This window comes from Macaca thibetana, chromosome 3 (genome assembly GCF_024542745.1).
Source record: "Macaca thibetana thibetana isolate TM-01 chromosome 3, ASM2454274v1, whole genome shotgun sequence".
Classification (NCBI taxonomy): Eukaryota; Metazoa; Chordata; class Mammalia; order Primates; family Cercopithecidae; genus Macaca; species Macaca thibetana.
The window spans coordinates 36,609,301-36,632,808 of record NC_065580.1 but is presented as its reverse complement, the minus strand read 5'-3'; the positions used below and the strand labels follow the sequence as shown (position 1 = coordinate 36,632,808).

Here is a 23,508-nt window from a genome sequence, read left to right as displayed (position 1 = left end):
AGCTTATAATCTTTTAGTGGATCATTATGACAAGCTTCAAAAGCCTGAGCATGGTATGAAAGCTTTCCAAGATCTGTCTTCAAGTTACTTCTCCAGCTCATTTCTGTTGCCTTACCTTTCATTTCCTGCGGTACAGTCATAATGATTTTCATGATTCAATATACACTTGCTCCTCAAATCTTTTCTAGAAATGCTTCATTCTGCTGTCCCTTTGCCCAATTACTGGCTTCTCTTGTTTACTCTCTACCCTGGACAGGTTTCCACTGTGGTTTTTGTTATAAAAGTGATCTTCTCTTGCTGACATATTTCTCGCTGACATATTTCTCGCTGCCTACAAGGATTTAAGGTTCTCAAGGCAGGAACTATATCTGTATTCTAAGTTCCAGAAAAGTCCCTGGCTCAGAGCAAGTAATCAAATGTTTGTTGGATGAATGAATACTTGAATACTAAGATTACTACATTATTATTCAGAAGATTGTATTAAATGACACCTATAAAACCTATTGAAGCCTGTATATACCCCTCATACTTTGTTTAAAATATATAGCATTAGATAAGATGGCTATAAGTTCTATTTTTTTTTTTTTTTCTGAGACGGAGTCTCGCCAGGCTGGCGTGCAGTGGCCGGATCTCAGTTCACTGCAAGCTCCGCCTCCCGGGTTTACGCCATTCTCCTGCCTCAGCCTCCCGAGTAGCTGGGACTACAGGGACCCGCCACCTCGCCCGGCTAGTTTTTTGTATTTTTTTTTAGTAGAGACAGGGTTTCACTGTGTTAGCCAGGATGGTCTCGATCTCCTGACCTCGTGATCCACCCGTCTCGGCCTCCCAAAGTGCTGGGATTACAGGCTTGAGCCACCGCGCCCGGCCACAAGTTCTATTTTTAATCCATATGTACAAGATCAGACTGCTAAAAATTCTAATGAATATGAAAGTTGGTTATGTTATGTTCCTTATTTTAATTAATGTGGCAAAGAAAGGATTTTCTCTGGTCAGTTATGAATCTTGATAGCAAATATCCTGCAGGATTTAAAGAAAATGAAGATTACCTATATTTCCTATGAACTACAAAAAAATCTTAAATTCTAGCCAAAAGTTTGCTCAGAATTCAGCAAAAAGTTCTTTTTTGTTTGAAAAAAAAAATCAAATTATAAACCCACATTTGAAAGTTTTAGAAAATTGGCAGTATTATTTCTTTGGTAATTAGACAGAAAGGGGAAGGAGGGAGTGGGGGAGAAATGGGGGAGACAGACAAAGAGAAAATGATAGAGGGGAGGGGGAGAGGGAGAGGAGGGGTGGGGGAGGGAAGAAAGGAGAAATAAAGAGAAATACACAAAGAGGGGGAAAGAAAGGAAAGAGAATATTTGGTTTCCAAAGACAAGCTACAGAAACACACACTACACTACACTTGTCTATGTAAATGTATGCTCCTTCCTTAGTTGTCCATATGGCAGCTTGCATTCCACTCCTATCAGACACTGTCAAAAGCCCCTCTTAATATGTAGCCCGAGGCATCATAGTAAGTGCTTCTATCTTCTTCATATGGTTTAATAAGGATAGGTTATGATTTGGGGCTGTCACCTGTCCAAATCAAGCCTTTACAAAGCACCCATTACAACAGTTCATTGGAAGAGGCAAGTTCTTAATGTGGCCTCATCCGAGAGCACTTCTGACACCATACCCAAGTATGTGGGAGTGAAAAGAGCTGCTCAGAATGAGTCTCAAAAAGTGATTACCATCTAAGGGGAAAAGCAGCACCTACTTTTCAGATAAAAAAAATAACTTTTTTCCCCAAAAGATTCCATGTTTCCAAATATCACCTTGTTAGAAAATAATGAGGCATCAATGACATCGAGCCCTATGGTACAATTAGAAATGGCAAAAAGAAAACAAATGGCTTAAATATAAGCTAAACCCAGGATGCAATATGCCCAATTATTTTGAAAATCCCCCATAATAAATTAGTGTTGATTATTTTCATACTAAAAAGTCTTACCTTTATAAAAGTACTTGTCATAGGCTTTTAGTAGTAAGATTTCAACAGAGAATTTAAATTTAAACTATGATCCAATTAATAACAATTACTGAGACAGTAATCACTGGGTAAAATAAAGATTAAGCAAATAAAAGAATTCATATATTGTTTTTAGGGTAAAAATATGCTGCTGACTCTTGAACCCATATAATCTAATTTCATAGTGCTCATCCTCTTCCAATTAGCCAGCTTTAGTGGATTACCAGAAAGAATGATTTTTCTCCTTAAACTTCAAATTAGGCATTTCAGAAGGAAATTGGTAATTCATGACCAGCAAAACAAACAGACAATACCAACCACAATGAAATCAACAGACTTTGCCATAAAACAATTATTTAAGAGACTACAAATTGTATCAACTCTAAGCAAAGCAAGCACAGTGGACTAAGAAAATTAATAAGTCACTCTTCATGTTGACAAATGCATATAATGAAGACTCCCATCACAGAAACAGGAAATATGAATATGGGCTTCAGGAGAAAAGCCAGGAGAACTGCAGTCTAGAACAGCATTATGTAAAAGGAAAACACTCACCTACTTTCTCTCTCTCACTCCCCCCAACCCACCCCCAACCGCTTTATCCCTCCCTGAGATCTAGGAATAGCACCCAGCTAAGAATCTGGCACATTAAGTAGTCACTCAATAAATGTCTGATTATTGAATAAATATCAATAATAATCTACCTCCTAACGGAAACTCCAAGAGCATCCGATTTAAGTAGACTAGGAAACACATTGGATTCTATTGTCCTTTTAATTAAAAAGTTGATAAGTAATTTTATAGTTTGGTAATATTAATGTATACATTAACTAGCATAATAACCCCTAAAATCATATCCAGCTCTTCCTTTTCCCTGGTGGCACTTGCTAATATATATTCATACACATATACGTCTATCTAGGGAGAGAAAGCGACAAGAAGTGATAGAACACAGCTGTTAAACGTTTCTTACTTTTTGGGCAACAAATCCAAGTTTAAAACTATAATGAAAAAATTTCATAGGATGGTACACATAATTTGAGTTATACTTCTACAATCTACTGCATCCAGTTATCTGTGTATATGTGTGCATATCCTCCACTAGATTTTATGCTTTTCAAGGGGAGGAATCATTTCTTATTTATCCATGTATTTGCAAGGGGCCTAGGATTTGTAAACTGCAGGCATTAAGCACTTGTTTCGTGTGAGATTAATTCAGAAAAGTCAATATAAATCCTAACCAAAGCTAATAAGGCAAAGATAAACAAAGAAGTCTTATGGTCCAGCAGTCCTTATGCTGTTTTTTTTTTTTATGAGATTATGAAATATTAAAGGCAAATAGAAAAGTCTGTAATTTTACTCAAGCTATGCACAGCCTTCTAATCTTTGAGTTAATGTCCCACAATACTTGCCCCACCAATGGGAATGATTGAGTACAGCTATATCATGATCAATAACTCTCTCAAGGGTGGGTTTCCTGATGTCCATGGTTTTCAGAAGTTACAGGTGTTCTGGTTAATCTGTTACAAAAAACACACTGGCATTTTAGAGTAGGTTATTATCTTGAAGCCACTAAACCCTCTGAAAATATAAAAAGCAGATTTAAATTTTTAAAAAGTCTACAAGTAGTAAAGACACTAGAACAGGTCGGGCGTGGTGGCTCACACCTGTAATGCCAGCACTTTGGGAGGCCAAGGCGGGCAGATCACCTGAGGTTAGGAGTTCCAGACCTGCCAGACCTACATGGAGAAACCCCACCTCTACTAAAAATATAAAAATTAGCCAGGTGTGGTGGCACATGCCTGTAATCCCAGCTACTTGGGATGCTGAGGCAGGAGAATCGCTTGAATCTGGGAGGCGGAGGTTGCAGTGAGCCAAGAGCACGCCATTGCACTCCAGCCTGGGCAATAAGAGCGAAATTCTGTCTCAAAAAACAAAACAAAACAAAACAAAAACAAAAAAAGAAATTAGAACAGTACTGTGGAATTCAACTGAGGGGAAAAAGGTAGTGACTTCTTGCTTTTATATTTCCTTTACCATACTGGTCAGTAAAACAAATTCTGACACACCATTTTGAATTCAGTCAACTCTGGGGATTAGAGTTAAATATATTCTCACATTTTGGCCCTTATTTCATCATTTGTAAAGTGCATACTTATAAAACTAAGCTGGCACACACAGCTTTGCTGTAATCTAGATGTTATACCCTTTCTACATTGTCCCTGGTATATGTATATCCAGATATATCTATAAACACCAATTCGTGAATTTCAGATGCACAGCTCATTTAAGCACTTGAAATAGAATAACACGCAGGTGTCAGCCTTCCATATTTCAAAGCTTGAAGATTAACCTAATATACAATATGGTGACCTAACAGTCCTTCATTTGAAAGAAATCTGAAAAATAATCTCTGATACAGCCTAAGTGTGAGAATAACCCAGCGGGATTTCCACCTCTTCATTTCTTAATGAGTTTTTTGATAATGAGAGGTGACTTTGCCAGTCACTCTGGGCTCTATTATGGCTAATTTGACTCCACTTCACTCTCCTTGTTAATTATTAACACTAGCCTTTTTATCCTCATGAGACCACATTCCAATTTTTCCTTTTTCGATTTTTATGAGCCCATCTTTATGAAGGTGAAAGTCTTGGAGAATAGGTTTTCACTTAGTGTAGAGCAGGAACATTTATTATTCGTTTAGGCAGAGACGCTGTGACATTGATTATATAAGCACGGGTGTTCTTTGGGATGGCTTTAATGTGCTAGTAATGTGAAAAGGCTGTTAATTAAAGAAGCAGCACCGTGGTATTTTTCAGTTGGGAACCAGTTCCCAATAGAATGGTCATTTGCCACTTGCTAGCATATCCACAGATTAAAAGGTGACTAGCTCCAAGGGTTTGCCTTTCAGTAGTGCTGAAAGAAATGATTTGTGCCATTTGCAGATGGCTTCCATTTGTCAGACGCGGTCACTTGCCTTATATATTATTGACAGAACAACTGTGGAAATAGCGTGCAAGGGTAGAATCTATTTGTACTAGCTTTATAGTCACCCAGTATCATTGAACCATCGTGCTAATTACTTCATTATGAAAACATTTATCTTCCCTCAATTTTAATACAGCTCTCCTTCAAAATTGTTTCCTTAGATACCATTTAAACTGATTGCCCATTAAATTACCTCTTTAGTAGGGGAGTAGACTGGGGTAGATGAAGGCAGGGTAGAGGGCGAAGTGAGAGCTCGGTCTTTTTTGGCCAGAAATGGAGGCCTTGTTTTCATCATCAGTCTTGCTCTGGGAATCAGTGAGTGAGTCTGTGAGGGGTGGGAGATTGGGGACAGTTGCTAAAATTGTGGTGCAGCTGGTGCTCTTCCCTTGAGGAAAACCACATTTCAGCTCCAAGGGTTCTCCACATTTCATCTCCAAGAGTTCTCCAAGCTATGACTTTCCCTAATCACGGCTATCTGTAAGGAAAGGCACACACCCCAGATAGATTTTTTTTTTCTCCTTAAAATAGAAACCGAATTTGCTGTGTTGAACCTTCCCTAATTAGTTCAGTCCCTAGCAGTCTTGTCACAGATGATTCCTAACATACATGCTAAGACCATACATACCTTTATCTCATCCTTTCTGTACTCTTTAACCAACTCCTTTCCTCTGCCCCCCTACAACACAATGCCCGTATAAATATTTTCTCATTAAAAAATAAAAGTTCAAGGACTTTTTTGTCTTCCTTAAAAAGATATTATTTTATCAATGCCCACAGAATCTGCTTTTGTTACAGTGAAATGAGACTGAACTGGAGACACAGGACTCAGGCTCTGACTCATCTCTGTCCTTAACTCCCTACTGTCAAGCCCCCGCTCGAGTTCCTGCCTCTAGGCATTAGGTTTCCTCAGCTAGAAAATGAAGAGGTTTGTTTAAGATCCCTTCCATACTCCAAAAGATAAAAAGCTATTTTTAAACATCAAAGCATAAACATTTTAATATAAGGAAGATAAGTAACCAATTGGGATATCTGAATTATTCATGAACCACCCCCAACTCAGCTATAAAGTTTTCAAGCCACTAATAAAGTACAAATTCTAACTAATATCTCCATTAGTTTGAGAGGTCTTAGTAATTTTAAATTTTGGGAAAGCAAACATAAATATTCAAATTATTAATAATAAATCACAAACTGTTTAAAAATCTAAATATAATTAACAGCCTGTTTTGCATAATGCACACACACACAGACTTATGCCTATGTAAGCAAGCACTGTTTTTCAACAAATTAACTCCCTTCCTAATATTGGACATTCAGAGCTCTCTGTCCTATTACCTCTGACTAGTTAAAATTGTAATTATTTGGAACTTAGACAATAACTCTAATTGGGTCAACATGGTAAAAACTGTAATGCTATGGCCTCATTGTAAGATTTTTTCTTTCAAGGGGTACTAAAAGGATAGAAGTTCAACATTTTCCCATAGTTTTCCAAAAGGATAATTTGGGGGCAGCTGCAGGTTGACATTAAACATTTGAATTGAATTCAGTAAATCACTCAGTATCTAAGGAATGTAAAAAAACAAACACACAATTATTAACAATGGTCTTCCGTATCACCAAGGGTGATATTAATAGCTAGAAGAATTATGTTTTATCAACTACTCAGTGGTCTTGATTTTGGATGGAAACTTGTGAGTATGGGATAAAAGTCACTGCATTTTATTTCAGTTCCTCAGATAACACCATACTCCCAGTACCAAAAGGAAAGTATGACACTGGGGAACTTTTCTGTTTACCTCTCTACATGGAGGAGCTGTTTTTCTCAGAAATAATTCAGGTTTTCTAAAATCTGCAAATCATCATAAAATAAAAGCCAAGACCTAGACTTACCCTCAAAATTGACAGTGCTCAAAAGAGATCAGCACTAAATGCTTCTCTATTTTGACTAAGTACTGTACAACAAAATAGCACAAGATGATATGTAGTCAATGTATAGAAATGGTTAAATCAGAAGAGAAATATAAAACACATTTATATGTGAATTAAATATTTGTAAATATGATTGAAAATTACATTTTCATAGTTACAATTATGAAAATTTTGTAGTTTTAATTTATTACCCCACAAATTTACACTTGCATTGAAAAAACTCTTTTTTTTTTTTTTTGAGACGGAGTCTTGCTCTGTCACCCGGGCTGGAGTGCAGTGGCCTGATCTCAGCTCACTGCAAGCTCCGCCTCCCGGGTTTTCACCATTCTCCTGCCTCAGCCTCCGGAGTAGCTGGGACTACAGGCGCCCGCCACCGCGCCCGGCTAGTTTTTTGTATTTTTAGTAGAGACGGGGTTTCACCGTGTTAGCCAGGATGGTCTCGATCTCCTGACCTCGTGATCCGCCCGTCTCGGCCTCCCAAAGTGCTGGGATTACAGGATTGAGCCACCGCGCCCGGCCACAAAAAAACTCTTCTTAAAAATAAATATGAAAAAATATTAATTCATTGAAATTAATGATATTCCATTCATTGTAGATAAGTAATTCATTGTAGGTAATTCCATTCATTCTAGATGAATGGAATATCATCAAAAAATATTAATTCATTGTAGTAGAAGTTCTCCAACAGAACTTGCAAGAAATCCACAACATATTTTGTTTTCTCTACAAAATAGATTACAATATTTTGAATATGTTAAAATATTCATCATCTTAACTAATTGCTTGATGGTGAACATTAATAAATGCCTCATTTTTAAATAATCCCCAACATACATCTAAGTATGTTTGATTCTTGAGTTTTCATTCAAATGGAGAAAACAGTGTTAAAAAATATCTTACATATGGTTAGTCGCGATGGCTCATGCCTATAATCCCAGCACTTTGGGAGGCTGAGGTGGGTGGATCACGAGGTCAGGAGAACGAGACCATCCTGGCTAGCACAGTGAAACCCCGTCTCTACTAAAAATGCAAAAAAATTAGCCAGGCGTGGTGGCGGGCGCCTGTGGTCCCAACTACTTGGGAGGCTGAGACAGGAGAATGGCGTGAACCTCGCAGGTGGAGCTTACAGTAAGCCGAGATCGCGCCACTGCACTGCAGCCTGGAAAACTGAGCGAGACTCTGTCTCAAAAACAAACAAACAAATAAACAAAACCCAAGAAACTCCCGTCTCAAAAACAAAAAACAAAACAAAAGAAAAACATCCTACTTACTTATTATCATTTAGGGAACTTAATGCCTAATATATATATATACTTATTTTTGGTAGCAGGTTTATTGTTATACATTTGTCTTAAGATAATATTAAAAACCTGACTGTAATTTCATAGCAGAAAATGAATGATGATATAAGATTGGGAAAGGAAGATAGTCATTCCACATTGGGTAGGTGGCAGGAGGGAACCAAATTGGAACTTAAAAACTGACTGAGGGCCAGGTGTCGTGGCTCACACCTGTAATCCCAGCATTTTGGGAGGCTGAGACGGGTGGATCACTCGAGGTCAGGGTTTTGGGACCAGCCTGGCCAACATGGTGGAAGCCTGTCTCTACTAAAAATACAAAAATTAGCTGGGCGTGGTGGTGCATGCCTGTAATCCCAGTTACTTGAGAAGGTGAAGCATGAGAATCGCTTGAACCTGGGAGGCGGAAGTTGCAGTGAGCCAAGATTGTGCCACTGCACTCCAGCCTGGGTGATGGAGCAAGCTCTGCCTCAAACAAAACAAAACAAAACAAAACAAAACACCTGGCTTAGGATAATTTGCAGAATGAATGATTCACATATGGATAATTGCATGTGGGTTTATTAGCAACCACTGAGAACAGGCCTTATGGTTGAATCTAAGGTAGGAATTGTAAGCTTATAATAGCATCTTTGGAAATGAAACGAAATTGGATAGGAGAATGAATAAGACTAACAAAATCTACAATATTTATTTATCATCTATTATATGTGAGTTATCATCTTATTTAATGCTCATTGACAAAGACACTGTTGGTGCTATTATTTTCCTTCTTTTATAGATACAGCACCTAGAGTTTGGAGAGGTTAAACTATTGTCAAAGGTCAAGTGGTAAGTGACAGAGAGACGTGAATCTGTCTGGCACCAAAGCTCATGTTGCTAATTATTCTAACATAATGCCTCTCTTACTAGAACAGAGGTTTTTAACCTGGTGTCCTAAATTTAGGATGTCCATGGAAAGTACAATATTACAAACAATTTCATATCTATGTGATTTCCCCGCCCTCCCCAGTTTTGTCACAGACTCAAAGGGGTGAACAACCAAAGGAAATTAAGAAACACTGGACTAGAGCCATGAACAAAACCAATAAAGATTTTTTCTTTAAACAAACACTATAAAAACATGAATTTAGGTTTACAACCAGAAAGATATAGCAGTGGCCTTCTGGGAAGAGAGCAGCAAAAGCACATGCAGTTTTAACATATAAAATGTTCTAAATAAAGTGTAATTTTAAACAAGTTCTAAATGTATTAACAGCGTGAAGAAGTTCCTTGGAGAGTCAGAGCAGAGATGGGCTGCAGGAAGACAGGGAAGAAGGAAGCAAGGTACTTCTCATTTGGGTCTGGTTATTCAGGTCACATGGTGAGCACTGTGTTCTTCTGAGCACCACACTCCAGAACAACACTGAGAAATGGAGTGAGGTCTATTCAGGGTACGGTGATGAGAATGGCAATGGGCATGAAAACCCTATTGTAAGACAGAGTTGTTTTATATGGGAATAAAGAGTGGCAGAAGAAAACACATGATAGAAGACAACTGTTGCATTGATCAAAGAGAATGGGTCAGAACCAGCGGTTAGGAGGAGGCAGAGTTCACCTTGGTGCATCATGACAATAATTTTATTCAGTAGGGAATTAGTGACCCCCATGGTCACTTCAAGTGTTGAAACAAAGGTTGTCAGTGGTAACCAAACTTGAGACTAAGTGAAACTTAAAAAAGCATTACAAGGAAAGGCCTAGGAATCTGTATGTTAAAATCTTGATAAAAAACAAAGTTTGTGTTGTTTGCTAGAAGACCATCTACCAGAATAAATGTAAAAGTTATTATTAAATTGAGAATAAAAGTCTCAATAGAGAGATTTTACATTCTCCTTAATTTCTAAATGTTGAATGAGCAAGTCATACTACATAGCAATATCTGCCTATCATCTGTAGAAATGAACCGACCCTCAGGCCAGCAATATTGCCACAATGGATTTAAGTAGGAGCCTTAACATAACATGATTTTTACAATAATGAATTAAGGTGTCTTTCAGAGATGTAAATGTTCTCAAGTACTTTTGAAATGTCAGCCTTTAAAGATTTTCAGATTCATAAAGTACAATAAAGTTCATAAAGAAGGATGCCTAGGTTACCGGACCTCAATGAAGGCAGGAGGATGGGAATGAGAGGACCTTCAGAGCCCAGTGGAGTGTGGGAGTGTCCCCGGGCTCCCTTAGTCTCTGGCCTAACACAGTCAGGCAGGCTGAGCAAACCTAAATGTTACCCATGTGAACTCTTGTCAGGCTGCTGCTAGGGCACAGTAAAAATACATTCACATTCAACATTCTCCCACCCCTCCCCATTTCACATACTCAAGAAAACGCAAATGCTCACTGTCATTTCGGAGGAAATTATTAAGCAGTTGGAAAAGAGGAAAACTATCCCAGGAGTCTTGTGGTTGAGCCTCTAGTGCAGTGTCCATATCTACTGTAAATAAAGCCCAAAATTTCTCTGCATGTTCAGCCAATAAATCAGGCCACCAGGCAAATGCCTACAAAAGGATAAAAACATAGAGAAATACATTACTTTTTAGAAACATGCACAAGTACTGTGCCAGTTGAAAATATTTTATAACATGTCTTAGTTTCACAAACAGGTATGATACACAAAATATAATATTTTTTAGCGTGAGAAAAATTTTATAGGTACAAATTAAAATCATACATTTGGCACTGATGAATGAAATAGAAAATAGAATTAAAATGTACAAGGACATTTATTCCTTTATAAAAGAAATACATGATTAGTTTACAACATTTAGAACATATATAAAACAAAAAAGAAAAATTATTTCTATCTCATAATTTAAACATATCTATTCTGAATTTTTTGGTGTATTTACTTCCAATATTTCTTTTTTTTCTGTGAATAGAAACATTGAAATATTTGGTATCACACTTTATAATATTTTTCTGTGATTTCACTTTTAATATAATAGCATAATCTTCTGCTATAAGGATATGCTGTTATTTGTTTACCTATTACCCTATTAAAATGGCTGTTTTCAATTTTTTGGTATTCTCAATGATAGTGTAGTAAATATTTTTACATAAATATCTTTGAATGTAGTACTGATTATTTCCTTAGGATAAACTTCTAATAATTACTGGATCAATGGGTATGTATTTTAGAGCCTTCACACATTGCAAATTGCTCTTTATGAAAAGTATTTGCTCACATCCATTCTCCATTCAGCAGCCAGTCACCATTTCATTTATTTTTTTGAGACAGGGCCTCACTCTGTCGCTTAGGCTGGAGTGCAGTGGTTGATCTCGGCTCACTGCAACCTCTGCCTCCCAGGTTAAAGCGATTCTCATGGCTCAGCCTCCCAAGTAGCTGGGACCACAGATGTATGCCACCACGCCTGGCTAGTGTTTTTGTATTTTTAGGAGAAATGGGGTTGCGCTATGTTGGCCAGGCTGGTCTCCAACTCTCGGCCTCAAATGATCTGCCAGCTTTGGCCTCCCAGAGTGCTGAGATTACTGGCATGAGCCACGGCGCCTGGCTTCAAATATGAATTGGATTATAACAGGAAGATACAAATCACATAAAAGGGGATTGCAAAATTTTGACACACTATTTTCCAAAGAACTTTTCATGTTTATAAAAATTTCATGTTTCACATTTATAGTAAATATGGCCTTAAAATAATAGATATAAAATAATAATCAGTAACTAAAAAGATTGCCATGTAATTAATAAGCAGATGGTAAAGGCTGACTTAAGGAAGAACAGTGTAGTATAAATAATAGATTTGAGAGTTTGGGACATTTTAATGCCTGGTTCAATGCTGTGACCAATATATGAATGCAAAAACTGGTTGGGAATGGTACGCATGAAAAATTGAGCATACTGTTTTTTGCAAATATTACCTTTGAATATTTTTTGGTTAAATATTTGACAAAATGGGTATATGACATAATGTAAAAACACACAAAAAAGTATAAATGATTTTATTACACAGATCTTGCGCCTATCTTTTGTAGCTATAGTGGTGACAAAGAAAAGAAGAACCTGAGATTCCCAACTCTGAGTAGAGCAGCACAGAAAAATGCAGCCCTGCAAAGAGACATTTTCAAAATCTCACTTCCAGTTCACAACCAATATCTATGCAAAAAGTTAAAACTAAGAAAATAACAGTCATGTTAGTTCAGGTTGTTTCAGGACTCTGAAAAAAATTCCTAAAGGTCTTCTTAAAGTTAACTTGGAAGACAAAGCCAGGATGAGCAATGAAATAAAATGGAAAACACTTTTTTTTTCTATTTTTTTAAAAAACAGTTTCAGGTTAGCAAGATTTTGCCATCAACTGGAACATTTCATTGTTTTGCAGAAGTATATATTTATGTCTCAAGTTGTACTCCTGATGATGCTATTCTTAATGAATATAAGCCAATCTGTGATGAATGCCTCTTCTCCTAATGATGGCTTCAGAACACTTTAAGCAATCACTGTCCTTGAAAATGAAAGCAACAGTTGCAGTTACCTTGAGAATACAGGGTCTGGTCTACCACCTGTCCCCTTCTCTTTCTTGCCATCCTGCCCTGGGTTGGTAGGAAGATGAGGGGCTGTATAATTCCCTCCCTAGGGTATTACCTCCTGTGGGGTGGCTGAGGTTCAACAGCATCAGGGACTCCAAAAGGGAGGAGAAAACCTCTCTCAGGAATGCATCTGTCTACAGGGGACTAAACAGAAATCATGATTATCTGGGTTAAAGTTCTTTTGGCTCTAATGCTAAGCCACTAATTAGTGTAAATGAGATGGTAGAGGCAGAAGGCAATGTTTAATTTGCTTAAGAGGGAAATATAAAACAAACCTTGATTTTAAGTACTTCAGCTTATAAAACTTCCTACCAACAGGGTGCGGTGGCTCACACCTGTAATCTCAGCAGTTTGGGAGGTCGAGGAAGGTGGATTACCTGAGGTCAGGAGTTCCAGACCAGCCTGGCCAACAGGGGGAAACCCCGTCTCTACTAAAAATACAAAAATTAGCTGGGCATGGTAGTGCACACCTGTAATCCCAGCTACTCAGGGGGCTGAGACAGGAGAATCGCTTGAACTTGGGAGGTGAAGGTTGCAGTGAGCCAAGATTGCGCCACTGCACTCCAGCCTGGGTGACAGAGTGAGACACTGTCTTAAAACAAACAAACAAACAACTTCCTACCAAAGTTCTAATGATAAATAAACTTATACAGGATTAATAATACAAATAAGCAATACAAATATGTGGCAGGCTGACAATACTTGGAAAGCCTGTTTTTTCAGTAAATTTAGTTTACAATGGTGGCAGGTAAAAATGAACCCTAAACCTAGACACAGAGTACTGAGCTTTTGAACTCAGTGATGATACTTGAGTGATAACGGTTAAATCAGTTCACTGGGTGGATTTCCATTTATTTATTTGCAAATTGGCAATAACAATACTTGCCCTAACCTCTCCCAGTATTGTTGTGGCAATCAAATAAATACAAAAGTTTATTGCTGTACAAATATAATAATTGACTACCATAATCAGTAATTACAAATATGTGTTAAAATTCATATAAATCTTATGTGAGTTTATGGGTTTTAAAAATAATGTCCAACATGAATTAAATGGTGTTTATGTGCCAAGTACTGTTCTAAAGGTTTTATAAACATCATCTTACTTAATCCCCCAAACAATTATTTCAGGTGGATGGTACAAATAGCCTTACTTTATAGGTTAGCAAACAGGGATTAAATAACTTGCCCAAAGTCATACAGTTGGTAGATAACAAAGCAGTGATTGAATCTAAGTCAGCTGGAGTCTAGAGATCAAGTTCTTACACATATAGTGTATTCTTAAGAGAGACACATATGGCACATTGCCATCTTTCTCTCCATCCATCCATCCATCCATCCATCCATCCATCCATCCATCCTCAGCTGATCAGACCACTGTTAATATCTTTTGATTTATGGTCTGACTTCTTTATATCTTTTCTAATTTTTATTAAAGCCTGAGGCTTTTGATAACTTTTTTTTTTTTTTTTTTTTTTTTGAGGCAGAGTGTTGCTCTGTCGCCCAGGCTGGAGTGCAGTGGCACAATCTTGGCTCACGGCAACCTCTGCCTCCCAGGTTCAAGTAATTCTGATGCCTTAGACTCCAAAGTATCTGGAATTATAGGTGCCTACCACCATGCCCAGCTAATTTTTGTATTTTCAGTAGAGATGGGGTTGTGCCATGTTGGCCAGGCTGGTCTTGAACTCCTGACTTCAGGAGATCCACCTGCCTCAGCCTCCCAAAGTACTGGAATTATAGGCGTGAGCCACTGCACCTGGCCTTGATTACTTTTACCCTCAAAATATAATAAAAATTTATAATTTAAAACAAAAAGGAGGATGGCTGCCTAAATGAGCAAAAACACTGAGTCTGACTTTGAAACGTATATTGTGCCTATTTACTCCCCAAGACAAGATTAGTTTGCAATTCTGTACCTTGTAGATGATCCTAAGGGCTTTAGAGACAATCCAGTGTCTATAGTATCCCCTGCCCCTGACACACACATACACACATATTCACATATATAGGGACATGATTCTGAGGGCCAGATTCTTAAAATATTTAAGTTCTCTTAAGGGACAGACAGAATGAACAGGTGACGCCTATTGTCTAATCATAAGTTTTTTACAACTCCTGTGATTCACTGATAATCAGGTTGATAAGCATAGATGTAGCAATAACCAAGTGAGATGATGAGCTGAAAATGCTCCAAAACATATGAGAATGTAAAGTATTATCCTCATTCATATATATTATAAATCAGTAAATAATGAACAAACATTTTTGGTAGAGCATTCATGCTCATGCGATTGGTTTTGAGAGTCATTGCTGAAAAGGGAATTCTACTTCTATACCTGAGCCATATGCAAGTTACTTGCTGGTCATCCTCTTCCAAGATGAGGGCTATTTGTTGGTCCAGAGGCTAATATAATTTTAAATTTAAACCTATCCTAAAAAAGGTTTATCTCACTGACTATCCAGATATAAACCATGTGTAATTGAGGTCATTTCAACTGTTGAAACTATTGTAATCTAGTTAGTAGACAGGACATCGATTTTGTTCATGGTCAATTCTTTTGTATAACAACACTTCAATATATTTCTTAGGCAGGCATGCATGCCAGTTGGAGAGGAATAAGGATACACACAAACAAAAATAAATTTAAAAAAATGAAATAGCCTTTCTCTTTACATTAGAATCCAAACAGAAGCATAATTTGGTTCAGATACTGATGTTTAGGGGAATGCACACATACACAAATATGTGTGTTCACACTGAACTCTCACTGTCCAGGCTCTTGTTGAAGCAGCCCAGCAAATGAATCAACCATTTGCAGTGAACTGAGAGCTGTCTGCATTACAAATACCAAACTACTGCCAAACAACCTTCTTGCCTATGGTGGAAGGGATATGGGGGATTACATCGTATTTAAAATATTTTAAGGATCTTAAGTCAATATTTTGCTGTAATAATAAGCAACCAAGTAATGACTTGAGTTGTGCTCATATTTTTCATGGTCCCTCCCTCTCAGCCCTTCTACTGATATTCTCAGCACTCCATCCATCCCCCTTAGGCAGAGTCCTTGGATATACACCAGGGTACAAGGAAAGAAGAGAATGACAGAATGGAAAGGGACATCACCAGGTTTGCACTGTGATCACTACCCCATGCATCTACATCCCTGTTGCAATGCTGAGGTTCAAATTTGTCAGCAGAACCAAGGCAGGACAATCACTCCTGCCATTCTACTTAAATTGCAAGCAATGTGGTTTATTGGAAAATGTCCCGGTCTGGAGTCTGTCCTGTGCCTTCACCCAGTCACTCACTAGCTGTGCACCTCTGGCAAGTTGCTCAACTTTCCTGGGTCTGCTTTCTTATCAGTATAATAGTGTGTGTGGGGGTGTAATGGTGAGGGACTATGGCTTTTCCAGCAGGCATCTGACACCTCCTAGCTCTGTCAAAGCAAGGGGCTTTTGGATGGAGAGTGGTCAGATCAGTTTGCGTAAAATATCTGGTCAGAGACGGTCTGGTCACTGAAATGTGGAGGCAGCCTTAAAGATTTTCTGGAAAGGAACTTAAACTATCTTTCTAAGGAGAAAACATAGGAATTTTGCAGAAAAGCCTGAGAAGAGAGGTTGAGAGGCCTTCAAAGAGAAGGGAAAACTGCCTAAGAAGTTACTGTCAAAGATCTAAAGGACATGAAACCTGCTTAACTGAGAAATTGCTGAAGGATAGAAACAACCTCTTGGCCCTGAAAAGTAAACTGCCACTGTGGAGAGAGGGAGAATGAAAATAAAGGGAGCTGACATGTGAGCCACTTGAAGGTCTCTTTGAGACAGATACATTAACCTCCACCATGGGAGCTGAGCCAGGTGCTCTTTCATGGAGCAAAGGAACTCTAGCTTGAACATACAGCAAAATAAGTATCAGTGCAGAATGCAATCCACCAATTCACTCTGGAAGTCAGTTTGAAATCAGACGAATTCAATCCCCAAAATTGTTCAGAAAAAATGTGAGATTTTCTTTTTTTTTTTTTTAAGGACATAAAACAACCAAAGACACAAACCAAATATCAACATCCCTTCAGTCATGTTTTACTTAGATGACCATCAGTAACTATGCATGCAATTATTAATAAGATACAAGCACAAAACAGTATAACAAAAATCAGCACATTCAAAGAAAAACAGACTCTGCAATTTCAAAGAAAGGACTAATTGGCTTTAAAATGAACTACAATCAGAGTAGATTGTATTTTAAATTCACATAAAAGAGGCATCCTATGCTAATAAAATAGTGGAAATCATTTTACTCACCTCTCTTCCCTGAGGGTTTCCAAGAATTTGGAAGCATTGCAGAGTAGAACAATTGCCATAGTGTTACAAAACATTTTTAAAAAAGGTCATCATAATAGTCCTATATTTCAGTATATAGTATAGTGATATTTATGAATAATGATTATCTCTATTTAATAAAGTCAACTGTATTTTGTGGGTTAGTAAATAATATATACACTTTAATTGTGTTTGGATACATTATACTTTGACGAGCATTTTAGTGATTGCACGAAGTATAATTAACATTTAATTTTTAGTTTTTGTAAAATATTTGAGAATACTAGATATACCTGCTTCGCTGAAATATACACTGCAATTGAATATTCAATTATTAATAGATTTTTTAATTCAAAAAATCCTAATACTCTGATAATAATGCCTTTTAACAAAAGACAAAGACAAAACATACATGTATTTTATCGCATAATCACTTTCATTGTAACATAGCTGTGGTACCAGCCTAGAAAAGAACCTCCTGGGAATTCATTTCAAATTATTGAAGCAGCTGTTTCTTCAGTTTAAAATAAAATATCCATAACAAGTTCACACATGACAGATGCAAGCTAAAAACTAGATTCCACAGTGTGAGCTAAAAGCAGATGTTTTGAATGATCATATTTATAACCAGATATCGTATTTATAACCAGATACAATAAATCTTAGTTACCTATAGTAAGGATTCATGAATACTCTTTTCTATGAATTGGCTTCAAATGTAGTTCCTGTGGTTTCTTAGATTTTTTAGAACTAGGCTTCATTAAATACAAAAATTCTGTAAACTCATATGTTTTTGGTCTTTTTTATTCTTGCTCATTTCATGTGCTTCCTCAAGAATAAAAGCACTGTTGGGGCACTGACATTTATTATATTTATTTAATGTTACACATTCTCCCCACCCAACTCAAAGTCAGAAAACTCTTTCATTTTTGTTAATAAACTCATGGCTATTAGAAAGAGTGAGAATTTAAGTCTCAGAATAAGCAGTTTGCCTGGTGAAAAGCCACTCCAGATCTTTAGTGAATGTTAAGATGTAATTAGAACTTTAAAAAATTATAAACAATCCAGGTTTGATGAAAAATTAATTTTAAAAAGTGAAAAGTTTGATATTAAGAGTGAAAGCCTAGAGTTATCAACCATACAATTGTGAATGTCTTCTACTAAATTTTTGTTTTATAGTGTATCACAAAATTTCCCCTTTCACGTTAACTTACACTTCTAAACCAAAGCAATCATGGCATGGGGGAAAAGCACGTGATGCAGCACTGTAAGACGGGTTTGTGTTCTATCTTTGACTCTTACCAGTTACGCATTCGGACTGAAGGCAATGCAGGCTGACTTTTCTGTAGCCCTTGCTGTTAACTAACTGCATTCAATGTTAACTAACTGCTCTCAATGAAAGGCAGGCAAACTATTTATGGAATTATGAGAGAAATAGAGTGAGATTTCTTTCCTTTGATGCTGCAGTCTTGCTATTACCAATGAGACAGCAAATACAGAACCACAAAAAAAAGGAAAAAAAAAAAGCAAAGCCCAGTGGAAATTACCCCCTGGTTTGGGAAATAAAAATCTCTTCCTGCAGAATAGCTCTGAAAGTTGCCTTAGGGTCATTGTAAGTCCTCTTGTGGTCATTAACTTTCCCCCTTCTTCAATAACTGATGAGCTAAGTTCTCATGGCACAGATCCCATCAGTGTTTGCTGTCAGGAATAAACATGAAATCATACACACACACAATTGTTTTATAATATATAGGAGTTAGGTTTTTAGAAAATTCACATATGTTTTCATATGTGAATGTGCAATGGGATGTACAATGATGCAGTGAAACACTGCTTATCATTGGTGCTTATTCATTAAATATTCAGATATGTTTCAAGACTATGGGCAGGCCACTTATTCAGTGTAGCCACCACCATGGCGAAGCCTTACATATAGCTTTATACTACAGTGAAAACAGGTCATCACCTCTGCGTGATGCTCTTCATTCTGCTGTAAGACTTCTATGCAGAGCTCTGCCAGATGAAGAATCTCTTCCAGCTTTCTAGCAGGAGATGCTTGGTTCATGGTCTCTATATGAAAAAAAATCATAATCATGTTACCTTGAAAATAAAAAGCCAAACATCTTTGAAGACATAATGATGAGACTAGAATGTTGAAATAGAATAAGAAATAAAAAATACAAGAAATACAAATGAATACATTATTTAGGAAAAAAAAAAAACAGTTCACCAGATTGCAGAAAATATTTCACCCACAAAGCAATGACAGGGAACTGCAAGTGCTTTGCCATTTAATATATAAGAACAGGTGCATCAGCACATTAGATGCTCAACTTCTGCAACAAACAAGTTATAATTCTCCTCAAGGTCAGCAACACAAAGAGAGCAGATACCACAGTCTTTTCTTTCTCTCTGTATTGTATTATCAGTACAATACCATTCTCACCAGATGAGTCATTCCTGGCATTAGCAAAACCCATGCTTTTTTGTTGCTATTTAAACTCCCAGCCTGAAATGTCTATAGTTCATGTTGATCTTAAATTCAAGAAGTACAAAGTCACCTAAAACAACTCTGACAGCTGGCCACTGACTGATTTCCTCCCTATTTCCCAGCCACCATCCCACTCCACCTTTCCAACTGAGGGGGTTGTTGGGGAGGAAGGCAGAAGTGTTCTTTGAAGCTGAAGGTTCTTTCAGCAGTAAGCTGAACTGGTATAAAAAGGGGAGACCACAATAAGATTAAATGTAGTTACCTGAAATTCTGCTACAGAGAAGGCAAAGTAGTTATTTTCTAAGATTCAGCAAGCTGGCAGAAATTAAAGAGGCCCTGTGTAATGAAACTGTTTCAAAACAATGTAAAGATCAGTTCCCACTAAGGACATTAAAGATAAATGTTGTCTGGGATTCATAGGCTCTTTCTCTTTGCCCAGTAAGGAGACTGTGAGGAAAGAAAATCAAATTTTCAGTAAAAGAGATTCTTCTGGGGAACATAAAGGCCATTTTTTTTTTCCTGCAACAGTTTTCCCTTGATTTACTTCTTCCTAAAACTTCAGGATTAAATTTGGAGGAGACACTTTCAGTTGCTCTGTTCTAACGTATTCTCAAGGGATGTAAAATGATGCAGTGAAACACTGCTTATGATCGGTGCTTATTCATTAAATATTCATTATACATTCAATGTAGCTCTGACACAGTGCAATGTACTGATGTGGGTTCACATCCCTCAACCTTAAGCCATATATACTTCCTACTATATTCCCCTACAGAATGGAAAGCCATTGCTCCTCTGTGACAAGGTTAAAAAATTACAACAATTCTTTAAAAAAATCAGTGTGAAACACCCAATAGTCAAGTGTGCCTACAATGCTGTTGGCTGTAGGAAGTAGGAGGCAGTATGAGACATACTTCCAATCTCAACTCAGAATCAGAAAATCACTACTGAAAAGATCCGTAGACATGAATGATCAAACGTTTCATCTGTTTCATGAACATTTCAACATCCTCAAACAAGCGTGAAGTCAAGGAGGCTCATAACTTTGCATGACAACCTACTTAATTTGGGGGCCGCTCTAGCTGTTCTAGTTTTGTCAGGAAGAGAAGGCCCCTAGGAAAAGTTTGGAAGCAACAGGAGGCAAACCTATTGGTGATGCAGGAAATATGAGGGAAGACTGCTGAAAGCAGGTCTAGGGGAGACATCAGGGGAAGGTAAGCCTGAAGCATGGTTTTAAAGAAATAACAAATGACCTGGGGAAGAGGAGGAGGGATTTTTAGAGAAGAAATATTGTATGACACAGATGGGGTGCATTTTGGAGGAAGGTGATAATAACAACTGTTAGAAATGTTACAGCTTCAGGCGGGTGGATCACCTGAGGTCAGGAATTCGAAACCAGTCTGGCCAACATGGTGAAACCCCATTTCTACTAAAAATACAAAAATTAGCTGGGCACGGTAGTGGGTGCCTGTAATCCCAGCAACTCAGGAGGCTGAGGCAGGAGAATCGCTTGAACCCAGGGAGGCGGAGGTTGCAGTGAGCCAACATGGCACCATTGCACTCCAGTGTGAGTGACAGAGGGAGACTCTGTCTCAAAAAAAAAAAAAAAAAAAAAAAAGAAACATTACATTTTCTTGAGAGCCAAGTATGTGTCAGGCACAAGCCAAGGCACTTCTCACACGTTAGCACACAAATTTTCCTAGCAGCTTTGCTTTTTATTCATGTAACTCATAGATAAGGAAACATGCTCAAAGAGATAAATGCAACAGCTAAAAAGCAGTGGTGAGACTTGAACATGTGGGCTCTTGTACTTGCCTGGCTGAAGTAAGAATGTGCTAAGAATGATGGGTGATTACGGCAGACTTTAAGTAAAATAATAAGTAGATGAGATGACTATATCCTATGAATAACCAGGGGCAAATGTTTATTAGCAGGGCCTCAGAATAAATTAATTTTAGGAAAAATGCATTTGGTGGTTGTGTCCAACAAGGATTGGTGAAGGTGTGTGACATGGATCCTGAGGGTCTGGTTTAGTAGAATAGTGAACTATGGAAAGATGATACCAGGAATAGAAAAGAAGGGAAAGATGCATAGACACTCCAAAGGAATAATTTGTGAGACATTGTTGAATGGCTAGAATTTGCAGGCCAGAGAGGAGTATGACTGATGTTTAGAGACCTTATGGCTCAGAGAATGATGATGCACGGTTGATGAAGTTAGGCAATGGGTCTTCAGTGCACCATCCCATATATTTTAGCACTAAGTACATTGCCACATAAGTGTGATTTAAAATAAGTTAAATATTCTAAAGTAAACAAAAAAATTGTGCATTGTAAAATCTGCAAACATGCGGAGTTAGGCTATCTGAATCTTTGGCTGACAAACTGCTACTCTGCTTCAAGGTTCTACTTTAATGCTACTTAAAATTGGACCTTCTCAGAGTTCTGGGGCTGAATGAGTTGCTCCTCTCTTTGAGCTCCCCTATTACAGGCTCATGAGTCTGTTGCTAAACTGTACTAGATCAAAGTCAGAAACTGAGTCTCATTCATACAGTTATCTTGTGCAGGCTTTGGACTATGGCAGGTATTTAATGAATGTTTACTGAGAATGCAGCAGAATAATTATGGGAAGAAAAGAATGTTAAAAAAATTCAATCAATACCCCAAATTTTTAACTTTGCATGGGATTGCAAAGAGCTCATCTGTATCTAACACGTCGAGGGTGGATAAGAATGCATGCTCACGATAAGATGAAGCTGTAGTCTGAGAACACTTCTCAAATAACTGATAAGTGTTTAGTTCTGAAATTCTTAAAGAAAAAGTCTTCAGAAACAAAATCTTTGTCAAAAAATGTCTTCAAAATAACTTTTAAGCCTCAACAGCATATCACTTATCTTTCTTAATTTCTCCATTTTTAGATGAAGAGTATTAAGTTTGAGAGTCAGAGGGTTTTTGAACCCCTTAAATTATGTACTAATTTTTGTGTGTAGAAGCATTTTTGGGGTGAGGGAGAAAGACCATATCTTTCATCAGATTCTCAAAGTTGTCTATAAACCAAACAGATGCTAAGAAGCACGGAACCAGATAATTTCTAAAATTCCTTCTAGCGGAGGCAATCTATACCTCCCATAAATGTTGCACTTTTATATTGCATTATTTCAATGTACTCATATATGTGTATAACATGTTTTTCATAAAGAAAGAGAAAGGAAATAAAATTTATTTATGTATCAAAGATTAGGAATTTATTTCTCCTACACACTTTAGTGCTAGGGACTAGCACTATTTGAATCTTTGCCTAACTCTGCATGTTTGCACATTTTACAATGCACAATATTGTTTCAGTTTAGACTATTTAACTTATTTTAAATCACTAAAGTATACAGAAAAAAATAAATCCTACATACTCTTCTGAATCCTCACAAGCATTCTGCAAATTAGATAATCATGATCCTCCATTTCCAGTCTTGGAGAGGTTAAAGGTGTCTGAGGTTATACAGTTTGTTGTTGGTTGAGATGACATTAAAATCTTACCTCTGATGTCATACAGACAGAAATAATATTACTAGGATGACTTGAATATTTTTTCATATTCAACTTTCTGAATAAAAATCACATACAAATGCCCCCACTCCACATCCTTAGACACAAGTATGCAATAATAGAAAAAAAATCACAGAACCAACCTCAGAACTTATTATGTGTGAATCTTTCAAAATCAGCTATTACATGTGACACTATCTTAAGTACAAACTCTGAAAGTACCCTGTGTCCTAGTGAAATTTAAAAACATTCTAAAACATTTATTCTTCCTAGATTAAGTTTATTGAGAGGATCAAAATTTTGTACTTGAACATAATAGCTACTCTAACACTTTAAACAGACAGCATTTTCA

General features: G+C 37.3%; 1 protein-coding gene across 14 annotated transcripts in view; it reads right to left on the bottom strand.

Annotated features, from left to right (window-relative positions):
- CADPS2 (calcium dependent secretion activator 2) overlaps positions 1–23,508 on the bottom strand; it is a 567,394-nt gene that overhangs the window by 77,338 nt on the left and 466,548 nt on the right. For all 14 annotated transcript variants that reach the window (XM_050782592.1, XM_050782594.1, XM_050782597.1 and 11 more), the window contains 2 exons: positions 19,090–19,193; positions 10,603–10,759 (listed from right to left, as the gene is read on the bottom strand). In XM_050782592.1, coding sequence (XP_050638549.1) covers positions 10,603–10,759; positions 19,090–19,193 — 261 coding nt within the window. The remainder of the gene's footprint in view (positions 1–10,602; positions 10,760–19,089; positions 19,194–23,508) is intronic.